This window comes from Nicotiana tabacum, chromosome 17, assembly GCF_000715075.1.
Source record: "Nicotiana tabacum cultivar K326 chromosome 17, ASM71507v2, whole genome shotgun sequence".
Lineage (NCBI taxonomy): Eukaryota > Viridiplantae > Streptophyta > Magnoliopsida > Solanales > Solanaceae > Nicotiana > Nicotiana tabacum.
In genome coordinates, this window is record NC_134096.1 from 67,657,927 (window position 1) to 67,672,845 (window position 14,919).

At 38.5% G+C, this 14,919-nt stretch overlaps 1 protein-coding gene across 1 annotated transcript; it reads left to right on the forward strand.

The window, feature by feature from the left end:
• Nucleotides 1-378: 378 nt before the first annotated feature.
• Nucleotides 379-12,335, forward strand: LOC142171911 (uncharacterized). Its single transcript, XM_075235632.1, has 4 exons — nucleotides 379-743; nucleotides 814-1,356; nucleotides 11,755-12,080; nucleotides 12,205-12,335. The coding sequence occupies exons 1-4, from the start codon at nucleotides 379-381 to the stop codon at nucleotides 12,333-12,335; spliced, it is 1,365 nt and encodes a 454-aa protein (XP_075091733.1).
• The last annotated feature ends 2,584 nt before the right edge of the window (nucleotides 12,336-14,919 follow it).

Below are 14,919 nucleotides of genomic sequence, written 5' to 3' on the forward strand. Positions count from 1 at the left end.
GTGTCGATTTTAGAGACCTCAATAATGCATACCCTAAGAATGAATTTCTACTCCCCATCCCAGAGCTTATGATTGATGCCACCACCGGATACGAGGCGATGTCTTTCATGGATGGATCATCTGGCTACAATCAAATACGTATGGCACCGAAAGATGAAGAACTTACTGCATTTCACACTCCTAAAGGCATTTATTACTAAAAAATAATACCTTTTGGCTTGAATAATGCCGATGCCGATGCCACATATCTTTGACGACATCCTCCACAAGAATGTGGAATGTTATGTGGATGATTTAGTGGTGAAATCAAGAAAGGGAGGAGACCACTTGCAAGACCTAACAATGGTGTTCGAATGACTCCGGAGATATCAACTTAGAATGAACCCGTTGAAATGTACCTTTGGAGTTACTTCCGAAAAATTCCTTGGATTTATTGTTCGACATCGAGGGATTGAGATAGATCAAGCCAAAGTTGATGCAATCTTGAAGATGCCCGAGCTTAGAAATATACATGAATTGAAACGTTTACAAGGAAAATTGGCATATCTTAAAAGATTCATCTCAAATCTAGCAGGGAAGTGCCAACCTTTTAGCCGTCTCATGAAGAAGGGTGTACCTTTTGTATGGAACCAAGCTTGTAGCAACGCATCCCAAAGCATCAAATCCTACTTGATGAAACCTCCGGTTCTGGCAGCCCCTATACCAGGAAAGCCATTGATTCCATATATTGCGGCCCAAGAAAGGTTAGTTGGAGCCCTTTTTGGCCCAAGAAAATGGTGAAAGTAAAGAAAATTCCCTCTACTACTTGAGTAGGATGATGACCCCAAATAAGCTAAAGTTCGAAAAGTTGTGTCTGGCATTGGTTTTCGTAATTCAAAAGCTGAAGCACTACTTTCAAGCTCATGTCATCCGTCTCGTTTCAAAGGCGAACCCGATCAAGTTTGTTATGTCAAAACCCATCCTCAATGATCGATTAACAAGGTGGTACCTCCAATTTCAACAATTCGAGATTGTGTACATCCAACAAAAGGTTGTGAAAGGACAAGCTTTGGAAGATTTCTTGGTAGATCATCCAATACTTGATGATTGGGAGTTGACTGATGAACTACCTGATGAGGATGCAATGGTCATCGAAGTGCAACCACCTTGGAAAATGTATTTTGATGGTGCCGCACATCGTGAAGGAGCTAGCGCATGTGTCGTGTTTGTCAATTCACAAGGAGAGGTCTTGACATATTCCTTCACCTTAACACTACATTGCTCCAACAACATTGCAGAATATCAAGCACTCATACTTGGTCTTGAGATAGCCGTTGATATGAGACAACTCCAATTACATATTTTTGGAGACTCTGGGTTAGTGATCAATCAATTTCTCGGTAGCTACGAGGTCAAAAATCAAAAATTGCGTACTTATCATGATTATGCACAAAAATTGATTGGACGGCTTGGCAATGTAACTCTCAGTATGTGCTAAGGAAGGAAAACAAGAAAGCTGACGCCTTAGCTGCTCTAGCTTCAACATTGACTCTGCCCGACTAGACACAGATCACTATCTGCCAAAAATGGATATGTAACGACCCGACTTGTTATTTTAAGAATTTACGCCCCGTTCAATGACTTAAGGTCTCGAGCAACTTCATAATATGTATTATGACGTGCGAGTATAGTCGAGTTTGATTTTCGGAAGATTCGGTATTAAATTGAAAGAACAATTCTCATTTTTGAAGCTTAAATAAAAAGAGTTGACCAGAGTTGGACTTTTGAGTAAACGACCCCAGAATAGAGTTTTGATTATTCCAATAGCTTCGTATGGTGATTTTGGACTTAGGAGTGTGTCCGGAAAATTATTTGGAAGCCTAATTAAATTAAGCTTGAAACGGTGAAAATATGAGGTTTAAGTTGGAAGTTTGACCGGGAAGTTGACTTTTTGATATCGGGGTCGGAATCTAGTTTTGAAAATTTTCATAGGTCCGTTATGTCATTTATGACTTGTGTGCAAAATTTGAGGTCAATCGGACTTGATTTGATAGGTTTCAGCGTCGAATGTAGAAGTTGAAATTTCATAGTTTCATTAAACTTAAATTGGGGTATGATTCGTGGTTTTAGCGTTGTTTGATGTCATTTGAGGTTTCGACTAAGTCCGTAATATGTTTTGAGATTTGTTAGTATGTTTGGACGGGGTCCCGAGTGGCTCGGGTGAGTTTCGGGGTGGTTTCAGACCATTTCTAGGCCATTTTTAGTTGCTGGTGTTTGGCCACAGAGGTATGCATCGCGATCGTGGACAAACGGTCGCGATCGCAAAGAGCAATTTTGCCGTTTGGACACTGTGAATCACGATCGCGGAAGCCTTTTCGCGATCGCAAAGAGGAAAATCATGTTGCACTAACTCGACTTTGGAAGCTTATATCTTGCAATCTATAAAGAATTTGGAGATAATCCAAAAATAAAAGTTATATCTCTTGGTGTCTAGTTTTCAGAAAGTTAAACCATTTACACTTTGGAGTTTTGTACGAAATGTTATGACTATTATAATAGAGTATGTCTGGAAGAGCTGGGCACTTATTCTTTGCGATCACAAAAGGCAAATTTTGGGCTGAGAAAAGTTTTGCTTCACGATTACGAAGCATTTTCCGCGATCGCGAAGAGTAAATACCTGGGCAGTAGCTATATTTCGAGGTTTTAGCCTTTTTAACATATTTGGACCTATGGAGCTCGGATTGAAGCGATTTTTGAGGCGATTTTCACCATATGGATTGGGGTAAGTGTTCTATATCCGAAAGTGATTATACTTCATGATTATATGGTTATATTCATCATTTATTTTGGATTTAAATGGAAGAAATTAAGATTTTTGTAAAACTTTACAAAAACGGAAATTCAAGATTTGGAGGACGATTTGTTATTGGAATTCGATAAAATTGATATGGTTGAACTCGTATCGGAATGGATGTTCGGATTTCGTGAAAATTATGTCGGGTTCCGAGAGTTGGGCCCCGCATTGACTTTTGTTGACTTTTTAGAATAATTTTTTAAGTCGACGTTTTATTATCCGGAATTGTTTCCGATGAATGTTAATGAAGTTGTACAATTAATTTGGATAGATTTGAGCGGTCCGGAGGTCAATTCAAGCAAGAAGGCAATTTTAGAATATCGGCATAACTTCAAAAAGATAAGTATCTTGCCTAACCTTGAGTGGGGAAATTACCCCTTAGGCATCGAGTCTTATGTGCCATTTGTGAAATGTGAAAAGCCGTGAACGCGGGGTGACGAGTACGTACTCGGGCTTATATGCGCAAAGTATATTGGGTTAAGGTCTTAGGCATATTGTGTAGTAAATTGGATAATTGTTAGCATTTATTAAATCATCTATTTTGCCATACCTCAATTCTTGTTTGTTGAATTTATTTTTATATGACAATTTGATTTGATTATTACTTGTATATTTATGTGGATTCCGTGAATTGATGATTTGATATTTCTTGGAAATTAATTTCATTATGGATTTTTCATCTGTAAATAATTAATTAAATAAGCTTAAGAAGAGTTGTTTATATAATTATTAAGAATTTAGATTAATGAAGGTGTTGCCCTATACTGAGTATTTTCCATCTCTGTTGATTGTTTTGTGGTTTTATATACGTTGCGTGGAGCCTTGGGCTATTTGTTGAGAAATTTATTGATTCTGCTACATATTTGAAATTTGGTTGCGGTTAGTGGCAAATTGTGCTATGAATTGTTGTATTGTGTTGTGGTTTAAACACTCTCCTTGATGTTATTTATGCTTCCTACCTTGCTTGTTAATGATATACATGTGCTTGGTAAGGAAGAGTGTAAAGCACGAAGGGTGATGCCGTGCCATTTGAATTATATTATCATGTGAGGGAGAGTGTAAAGCACGAAGGGTGATGATGTGCCATTGAGAGTGTAAAGCACGAAGGGTGATGCCGTGCCATTTGAAAGATATTTACTTGAAAGAATTATATTCGAAAGATATTTACTTGAAAAAATTATAATGGAGAGATATTTGTTTGGAGGAAGTATATTCGAAATATATTTATTGGAAAAGATTATATTATAGAGACTTTTATTGAAAAACTTATAGATAAAAGATGTATATTTTGAAGGACTTGATTAATTGGTTGTACCTGTGTTTATTATTCGTTTGAGCAATATTTATGGTATTACTGTTGCCTTGTTATTTAAATCACTAGTTGATTGGTGTTGCTATCACTGCTATTTATTTTTTATTATTTTTGTATGTTATGTTGCACATGTTATTTGACTAGTGAGTGTCATGAATATACCTCGTTACTACTCCACTGAGGTTAGCCTTGATACTTACTGAGTACCGACTGTGGTGTACTCATACTATACTTCTACATATTTTTGTGCAAAGCCAAGTATTGGAGATATTGGATTCGGACAGGGATTAGAGTATGATCGCAAGGATTCAAGGCAGGATTGCTTGGTCGTCGCAGTCCCTTGGAGTCTTTCCATTTTATTGTACTGTTAATTTCTTATTCGAACAGTATTGTATATTAGACCCTCGAGATAATTCCATGTATTCAGTTAGAGTTCGTGACTCAGTATTACCAGTCTTGGGAGGTTGTATTAAATTATATTAAAAAAATGGCTTGAATTATGATTATAATCGGCTTACTTAGTCTTAGAGACTAAGTGCCATCACGACGCATGTGGTGGGATTTTTTGGGTCGTGACAAGTTGGTATCAGAGATCTAGGTTCATAGGTTCTATGAGTCACGAACGAGTCTAGTAGAGTCTTGCGGATCGGTACGTAGACGTCTTTACTTATCTTTGAGAGGCTACAGAACTGTTAGGAAATTTCCACTTCTTCCATTCCTGTCATGCGTAATTTGTTGATTTTGGAATTTGAGCCTTTGTATCTCTATTCTTTCACAAATGGTGAGGACACGTGCTACCAGGTTAGCTGAGCAAACAACTGCGCATACTGCTAGAGCCGCAAGAGGTCGGGGCCGAGGAAGGGCACGTGTCGCAGCTAGAGCACCTGTCAGAGTAACAATTGAGTAGTTGCCAATAGCTCCGGTTGGGGGACAGGTACCGGAAGCACCTGTTGTTACCCCAGGATTTCAGGAGACTTTAGTACAGTTCCTGAACATGTTTGGTATATTAACTCAAGCAGGGTTGATCTCCGTTGCACCAAATATTTCACAGATTGGGGGAGGAGCTCAGACTCCTACCGCCCGTACTCCAAAGCAATATGTCTACCTTGGTCAGGTTCTGGTGTGGTGCCAGTACAACATGTTATTCCGGTCATGTTTGAGGTCAGGCCAGAGGCATTAGAAGAACAAAATGGGGCCTGGGAGGTTTAAGAGATATAGTCAACTTACTTTAGTGGCACACCTACCGAGAATGTCCAGGGATTTCTAGGAAAGTGTCATCGTATTCTCCGCACCATGGGTATTGTAGAAGTGAGCGAAGTTTCCTTTACTACATTTCAGTTGTCAGGAGCAGCGTATCAATGGTGGCAAGTTTATGATGAGGATAGACTAGTCGATGCAACACCACCAACTTGGACTTAATTTTCAGAGATGTTTTGAAAGAGTTTGTTCCCTAGACTCCCCGGGATGCATGGCACACATAGTTTGAAGGGTTGCGTCAGGGCACCATGACAGTGTCAGAATATGCCTTCAGGTTCAGTTAGTTAGCCCGTCATACACCTATCTTGGTTTGTACAGTTAGAGAGCGAGTCCGCATATTCATTGAAGGGATCGATTATGATTTTAAAATATGTATGGCTAGAGAGTTGTAGATTAACATTCCATTTCAGCAAGTAGTAGAGATTGCTAGGATGCTAGAACGTGTTCGAAGTGAGGAGAAGGAGGCTAAGGAGGCCAAAAGGTCTCGAAACTCTAGAGGATTTAGTAGATTCTACTATGCAGCTATGACTCATCATTGCGGAGGCTCGGGCAGTCGATCAGCCTAGTCCGCAATTCAGAATACTCGTAGTGCTTCAGTTAATACTTTTAGTGCACCACCAGCACGGGTTCTTACAGTGGTTATTCCAGTTATCCGGCAGAGATTCAGTATGAGAAGCCGCGCCCGCAGAGGGGTTGTTATGAGAATGGTGATACTAGACGCATCAAGAGAAATTGTCCCAGACTTGAGAGGGGTGGATGTCATCAGAACACTCAGGCTACAAGCTTTATTCCAGTTAATATTCCACGTGCATAGCTAGTTAAGGGTGGAGGACAGGCGGGTAGAGGGCGCCTAAGAGGTGGAGGCCCGACCCGTTGATATAATTGCTATGAATTGTCTGAGGCTGATACACCAGATGGTGTAGTTACATGTATGATTTAATTTATAATAAAAGGAGCACCATTTTTATTTTGATTCGATTCCGATTATCGAGGTGAGAACTCCTTTCATGCTCCTTATATATGGTGGATTAGTGAATTTGTACTCCACTCCCTTGTTTATCCTTGTTGGAAGATTTTACGGTGTTAGCCCGTGTGTATCATTTTTGTTTTGTACATTATTGTGGTCTATGAGTCCAAAGGTGACTTTCTATTACTCTCTACAGTTGGTTTCGATGTGATTTCGGATTAATTGAATTCAATTTTATGAATTATATGCCCTACCAGTATGAGGTTCATTATGTGTTGAGAAAAATTATTTACGAAATTTTATTGAAAAAAAGAAAGAAAGTAAATTGAAAATTTCAATTGGCACAATGTGCAAAATACTTGTGATTCGGAGTTGAGGACGAGATCCTCGCATTTTATATATGATATAAAATATTTAAATTGGGCTACAAGCCGCGATGAAAGTTATATAAGGACAAGATCCTTGTGATGAAATTTTATGTGTTTAAATTTTCCCTTTGTGAAATTAAAACTTGTACTATAATATTAATAAGGAGTCATGCCTGTTAGGCTTATTTGATAATTCTTTTATATATTTTTGTGCATATTTAGCCATATTTGTGCTGTAAATATTGAGTTTTAGCCTATAAGGTGAGTGCCCAGGTGGTGTTAAATGCAACTCGTTAATTCGGATAAATAATTATGAGGTCTTCATGCCTCGCGTGTTACTGTCAGTGTTGTGAAAAATTTGAAAATAGATTTTGGTTAATATAAGATTAATTGAGGATGCTGGAATTAATTATGAACAGTTATTATGACCAGAGATGTGATTATGGGCATACGTATAATGTGTGTGTAGGCACGAAATTGCTACCGCCGGTTGAGACTAACGCAGTGTGCTAATATGAAAAATCAGGCCTTTTGAAATTAGTTGGAGTGTAAGGAATTGTCTTTAATGTTTATAAAGGAGGGCAAAAAGGAATAATCTCGCCTGAGATAGTGTTGTCGGACCCGTATTAAATTGCGAGAACGTAGAATCACCCGCGAGTATGTGTGTAAGAATATAGTCAGTAATTTAATGTCCTCAAAAAGATTCTCGGCATGTTCGAGGACGAACATATGTTTAAGAGGTGGAGAATGTAACGACCCGACTTATCGTTTTAAGAATTTACGTCCCGTTTAGTGACTTAAGGTCTCGAGCAGCTTCATAATATGTATTATGACCCGCGGGTGTGGTCGAGTTTGATTTTCGGAAGATTCGGGATTAAATTGAAAGAACAATTCTTATTTTTGAAACTTAAATGAAAAGAGTTGACCAGAGTTGGACTTTTAATTAAACGACCCCGGAATAGAGTTTTGATTATTCTAATAGCTTCGTATGGTGATTTTGGACTTAGGAGTGTATCCGAAAAATTATTTAGAAGCTCGTAGTTAAATTAGGCTTGAAATGGTGAAAATATGAAGTTTAAGTTGGAAGTTTGACCGAGAAGTTGACTTTTTGATATCGGGGTCAGAATTCACTTTTAAAAATTTTTATAGGTCCGTTATGTCATTTATGACTTGTGTGCAAAATTTGAGGTCAATCGGACTTGATTTGGTAGGTTTCAGCGTCGAATGTAGAAGTTGAAATTTCTTAGTTTAATTAAACTTGAATTGGGGTATGGTTCGTGGTTTTAGCGTTGTTTGATGTGATTTGAGGTCTCGACTAAGTCCGTAATATATTTTGAGATTTGTTGGTATGTTCGGACGGGGTCTCGAGTGGCTCGGGTGAGTTTCAGGGTGATTTCAGACCATTTCTAGGCCATTTTTAGTTGCTGGATTTTGGCCACAGAGGTATGCATCGTGATCGCGGACAAACGGTCGCTATCGCGCATAGCAATTTTGCTGTTTGGACACTGTGAATCGCAATCGCGGAAGCCTTTTCGCGATCGCATAGAGGAAAATCCTGCTGCACTGACCCGACTTTGGAAGCTTATATCTCGTAATCTATAAGGAATTTGGAGATGATCAAAAATAAAAGTTGTAGCCCTTGGTGTCTAGTTTTCAGAAAGTTAAACCATTTGCAATTTGGAGTTTGCTACGAAACGTTATGACCATTATACTAGAGGTTGTCTGGAAGAGTTGGGCACTTATTCTTCGCGATCGCAAAAGGCAAATTTTGGGCTAAGAAAAGTTTTGCTTCGCAATCGCGAAGCATTTTCCGCGATCGCGAAGAGTAAATACCTGGGCAGTAGCTATATTTCGAAGTTTCAGCCATTTTTAACATATTTGGAGCTATGGAGCTCGGATTGAAGCGATGTTTGAGGCGATTTTCACCATATAGATTGGTGTAAGTGTTATATATCCGAAAGTGATTATACTTCATGATTCTATGGTTATATTCATCATTTATTTCGGATTTAAATGGAAGAAATCAAGATTTTTGTAAAATGTTTCAAAAACGGAAATTCAAGATTTGGAGGACGATTTGTTATTGGAATTCGATAAAAATGATATGGTTGAACTCGTATCGGAATGGGTATTCGAATTTCGTGAAAATTATATCGGGTTCCGAGAGTCGAGCCCCGCATTGACTTTTGTTGACTTTTTAGAATAATTTTTTAAGTCGACGTTTTATTATCCGGAATTATTTCCGATGAATGTTAATGAAGTTGTACAATTAATTTGGATAGATTTGAGCGGTCCGGAGGTCAATTCAAGCAAGAAGGCAATTTTGGAATATCGGCATAACTTCAAAAAGATAAGTATCTTGCCTAACCTTGAGTGGGGGAATTACCCCTTAGGCATCGAGTCTTATGTGCCATTTGTTAAATGTGAAAAGCCGTGAACGCAGGGTGACGAGTACGTACTCGGGCTTATATGTGCAAAGTATATTGGGTTAAGGTCTTAGGCATATTGTGTAGTAAATCGGATAATTGTTGGCATTTATTAAATCATCTATTTTGTCATGCCTCAATTCGTGTTTGTTGAATTTATTTTTATATGACAATTTGATGTGATTATTACTTGTATATTTATGTGGATTCCGTGAATTGATGATTTGATATTTCTTGGAAATTAATTTCATTATAGATTTTTCATCTGCAAATAATTAATTAAATAAGCTTAAGAAGAGGTGCTTATATAATTATTATGAATTTAGATTAATGAAGGCGTTGCCCTATACTGGGTATTTTCCACCTCTGCTGATTGTTTTGAGGTTTTATATACGTTGCGTGGAGCCTTGGGCTATTTATTGAGAAATTTATTGATTCTGCTACATATTTGGAATTTGGTTGCGGTTAGTGGCAAATTGTGATATGAATTGTTGTATTATGTTGTGGTTTAAACACTCTCCTTGATGTTATTTATGCTTCCTACCTTGCTTGTTAATGATATACATGTGCTTGGTAAGGAAGTATGTAAAGCACGAAAGGTGATGCCGTGCCATTTCATTTATATTATCATGTGAGGGAGAGTGTAAAGCACGAAGGGTGATGATGTGCCATTTGAGAGTGTAAAGCACGAAGGGTGATGTCGTGTCATTAAGAGTGTAAAAGCACAAAGGGCGAAGCCGTGCCATTTCATTTATATTATCAGGTGAGGATGAGAGTAATAGCACGAAGGGTGATGTCGTGCCATTATTTTTATATTATCATATATTCATGGCACGAAGGTTGTTTTCGTGCAGGCGAGGACGAGAGACATACATTATATTGTGATTTCGTTTTGTTGTGTATACGTTCATGACTTTATCTTGAGATGTTATTGTGCACCTATGTTTTCTATGTGTCTTGTAGTCGTTGTTGCTTACTGTGTGCCTCCCACTTTATTTCTTTTATTGTTATTGACTTTTCTCCTACCTAGTTGGTATTGTTATATGTATGCACGGTGAGAAAGAAATAAATGCACGAAGGGTGTTGCCGTGCCAATTGATTTGGTCTACATATATATATATATATTGGGTGAGAATGAGACAAGTGCACGAAGGTATTGTCGTGCCATTTGATGTGATATGTTGAATATATTTCTCATACCAGTGAAGTTAAATGAGGTGTCACATGGTGACTTTTATTTAAAAGAATTATATTTGCAAGATATTTACTTGAAAGAATCATATTTGAAAGATATTTATTTGAAATAATTATATTTGAAAAATATTTACTTGAAAGAATTATATTTGAAATATATTTACTTGAAAGAATTATATTCGAAAGATATTTACTTGAAAGAATTATAATGGAAAGATATTTGTTTGGAGGAAGTATATTCGAAATATATTTATTGAAAAAGATTATATTCTAGAGAGTTTTATTGAATAACTTATAGATAAAAGGTGTATATTTTGAAGGACTTGATTAATTTATTGTACCTGTGTTTATTATTCGTTTGAACAATATTTATGGTGTTCCTGTTACCTTGCTGTTTAAATCACTAGTTGATTGGTGTTGCTATCACTGCTATTTATTTTCTATTATTTTTGTATGTTATATTGCACATATTATTTGACTAGTGAGTGTCTTGACTGTACTTCGTTACTACTCCACTGAGGTTAGTCTTGATATTTATTGAGTACCGACTGTGGTGTACTCATACTATACTCCTACATATTTTTGTGCAAAGCCGGGTATTTGAGATATTGGATTCGGACAGGGATTAGAGTATGATCGCAAGGATTCAAGGAGGGATTGCTTGGTCGTCGCAGTCCCTTGGAGTCTTTCCATTTTATTGTACTGTTAATTTCTTATTCGAACAGTATTGTATATTAGACCATCGAGACAATTCCATGTGTTCAGTTAGAGTTCGTGACTCAGTATTACCAGTCTTGGGAGGTTGTATTAAATTATAAAAAAAATGGCTTGAATTATGATTATAATCGGCTTACTTAGTCTTAGAGAGTAAGTGCCATCACGACGCGTGTGGTGGGATTTTTTGGGTCGTGACAAGATAGTACCACCAGATGAGAACGAGGATGAAGAAAGAAAGCTCGAGCGTCTGGTAGCCATCATTAAAGCTGAGAAGGTTGATTGGCGACAAACCATGATCAACTACTTATGTTATGGGATACTTTCCGAAGATCCAAGGAGAAAGACCGAAATTCGTTGGCGTGGCCCTCGCTCCCTTTACTACAAAGACACTTTGTATCGAAGATCATTTAAGGGAGTTCTCTTGCGTTGTTTAGGGAAAGATGAAGCAACTCAAGCTATGTAAGAGGCACACTCTGGAGTTTGTGGATCACATCAATCTGGGCCGAAGCTCCACTTCCACATTAAGAGAATGGGTTACTACTGGCCGACAATGGTGAAAGATTGCTCAGATTATGCTCGAAGAAGCAAGGTTTGCCAGCTTCACGCAAACTTTATACACCAACCACCTGAAATGTTACACCCTACAGTTGCATTTTGGCCATTTGACGCTTGGGGATTAGATGTCGTTGGACCACTTTCAAAATCTTCTGGAAGACATCTATACATCTTGGCTGCACTGATTACTTCTCGAAATGGGCCGAGGCCGTCGCTCTTAAGGAAGTGAAGAAGGAGAATATTGCAAAATTCATTCGAGTGAACATCATCTATCGTTTCGGCATTCCTATTTATATAATAACAAATAATGGCAAGTCGTTCGATAACAAATTGATGCGCAAAATCTGTGACCTTTTTGGCTTCAAGCAACGTAATTTGTCAATGTATTATACTGCTGCAAATAGACTAGCCGAAGCATTTAACAAAGACACTTTGCAGTTTGTTAAAAAAGGTCGTCTCCAAGTCTATAAGAGATTGTCACGACAAAATAGAAGAAGCTTTGTGGGCATATCGGATGACTCATCATATGTCGACACGAGCAACTCCTTAAACTCTTATTTATGGAGTTGAAACAGTTCTTCCTCTTGAGCGTCAAATACCATCCTTGCGACTCGCTGTCCAAGAACGTCTTATTGAAGAAGAAAATGCTCGTCTGCGCCTTGAAGAACTAGAGTCCCTTGATGAAAAAAGGCTAGAAGCTCAATAAAGTCTTGAATGTTATCAAGCTCGTCTTTCTCGTGCTTTCAACAAAAAAGATTCGCTTGAGGTCCTTCCAAGTTGGCGATCAAGTTCTTGCAGTAAGAAGACCTATTATCGCCTCTCGCAAATCCGGGGGCAAATTCACTTCAAAATGGGATGGTCCATATGTTGTGCAAGAAGCCTATTCAAGTGGACCTTACAAGTTAGTTGATGCAGATGGTATGAGAATTGGCCTAAATCAATGGAAAATTTTTGAAAAGGTATTATCCTTGAAGAAGACACGCTCCTTGACGCAAGAGCCTGAACTACATGTCAAAGCACTCCTCATCGCACGAGCCTAAACTACAAGTTATGATGCTCCTTAACACACGAGCCACGAAACTTCTCAAATTCGAGTCAAGTCTTAAAGTTTTAAATCTCCATGAATTCGAGCCAAATCTTCAAATTAAAAAGCTCTTCAAATTCAAGCAAAGTTTTTAAGTGAGAAAGCTCTTTAAATTTGAGCAAAATCTTCAAATTGAAAAGCTCACAAAAATCGAGCAAAATCTTCAAATTAAAAATCTCTTCAAATTTGAGCAAAGTCTTCAAGTTGAAAAACTAACCAAAATCGAGCAAAGTCTTCAAAGTTGCAAAGCTCTTCGAATTCAAGCAAAGTCTTCAAGTATAAAGCTCCTCAAATCTGAGCAAAACTCTTCAAGATGTAAAGCCTCCAAAATTGAGCAAAGTCTTCAAATTTCAATGCTCCTCAACACATGAGCCTAAACTGCAAGTTGTGAAGCTCCTCAGAACGTGAGCTAAATCTTCAAACTGACGCTCCTGAATATACAAGCTTACATTGCATGTTACCATGCTCTATATCCCACGAGCTTAAGCTGTGTATTACTTCTTGTTTGCACGAGTATAAACTGCATACAAAAAAGATTCACACTTTTCCTGAACTATGTTATGATTTGGTCCTCTTCACCGAGACTAAGCTCAGTCACATAACTTTTTTTAAAAGAAAGAAAGTCGTGGCATGATGTGATCATCAAAATTAAAGTTGGGGCATCACATTGATTCTTTAAAATACAAAGGCGTACAATAGTATTGGTAAAAGGTCTAACACATGAGGAGTATTCACCCTTGAAATACCTCTAACTACTGTGGAACCGCTTTGATGAGCTTCAAGAATACGAAAAAAAACTAAGTATGTGCCTCTGATGAATGAGCGATTTCCCTACAATGACTGCCTGAATAAAATTCTTTACAACAGATGGATCTTGGTGCATCAAGGGTCAGCTTACTCTGGCTGGGGCATCGTCTACTAGCTCTGCATACTTACCAAGCTGCAAAAAAAAGGGATACCTTAATATGTCTCGCAAGTCATAGGGAGGAGGCACTTCAAGTACGTCTCTAAAATGCAAAAGGAAGTTGTTCGATGTCAAATCTTGAAGGTTGAGGCACTCCATGTAACACGCCGCCACAAGCTTGAAGGATAGGACGCTCTATGGACTTATTCGTTAAGTTGCAAGAAGGGGTTGTTCTACGCTGAAGCTTGAAACATAGGACGCTCCATGGACTTTTTCTCCAAATTGCAAGAGGATATGGTTCCACGCCAAAGATTGCAAGATAGCTGCTTCACATACTTGCTCGCAAAAGATGCAAGAGTAGTACTCCAAGTGTCTTGCCAAGCTACAAAAAGGGGAGATACACCACGTACTTACTCACCAAGGTTGGAAAAGGATACTCCAAATGTGAATCTCTCCAAGCCGCAAAGGTGGGATGCGTCACATGCTTTCTCGCCAAAAGATTATTCCATCAAAGCCGTGAGAAGGATTCTCCATGAACTTCTTCGCTGAGTTGCAAGAAAAAATCATACACGCCAAAGCTCAATGGATGAGAAGTTCCACGCACCTCCTCACCTGCAAAAGGGAGAGTGTTGATCATTTACTTCTTCGCCTGATCTAGGATGGAGGACTCGCCAAGGACTTCTTCACCAAATTGCAAGAAGAGGACTCCATGAAACTCCTTCAAAGGCAGGGACGGAATGCGAGCCGTGATACAGACACACTCGAATGATTGTGTGTTTGCCAAAGCTCGACTGAAAAGGTGAATGCACCAAACTGTTGTCCGCCAAACCCTCGGCCGAAAAGGTGGATGCGCCAAAGTTTTTTTCCTCCAATGCAACAAAGATGAGGATGTGCCAAGCTTCCCCTCGCCAAACCTGAAAAGAAAAAAGAAGTATGCTGCCCAAACAAACAAAAACCTCCTGATTTCAGAGCTTGATTCAAAAAACTTATTATGACCGGATCAAAAGAGGTAGTGCTTCACGTTTCATATGTGTTGTAGCTCTCGTATTATTATTTTCACCGGTATAAACGGCTCGTGATTTGGACCCTCTTATCTCGAGATATGAATTTTTCGGCAAGAGTGCACAAAGCTGAAAGAGCCAGCATGTCGGAACTCGTCGTGTAAATTCTGAATAGTATCTGGGACGATGTAGGAGCAATCTGATTGTGATCTTTACAGAAGTCGTAGTTCGGGGACTCTAGTTTTTATAGCTACAAACGGCTCTTAATTTCGATATTCCTGCACCAAGATATGAATCTTTC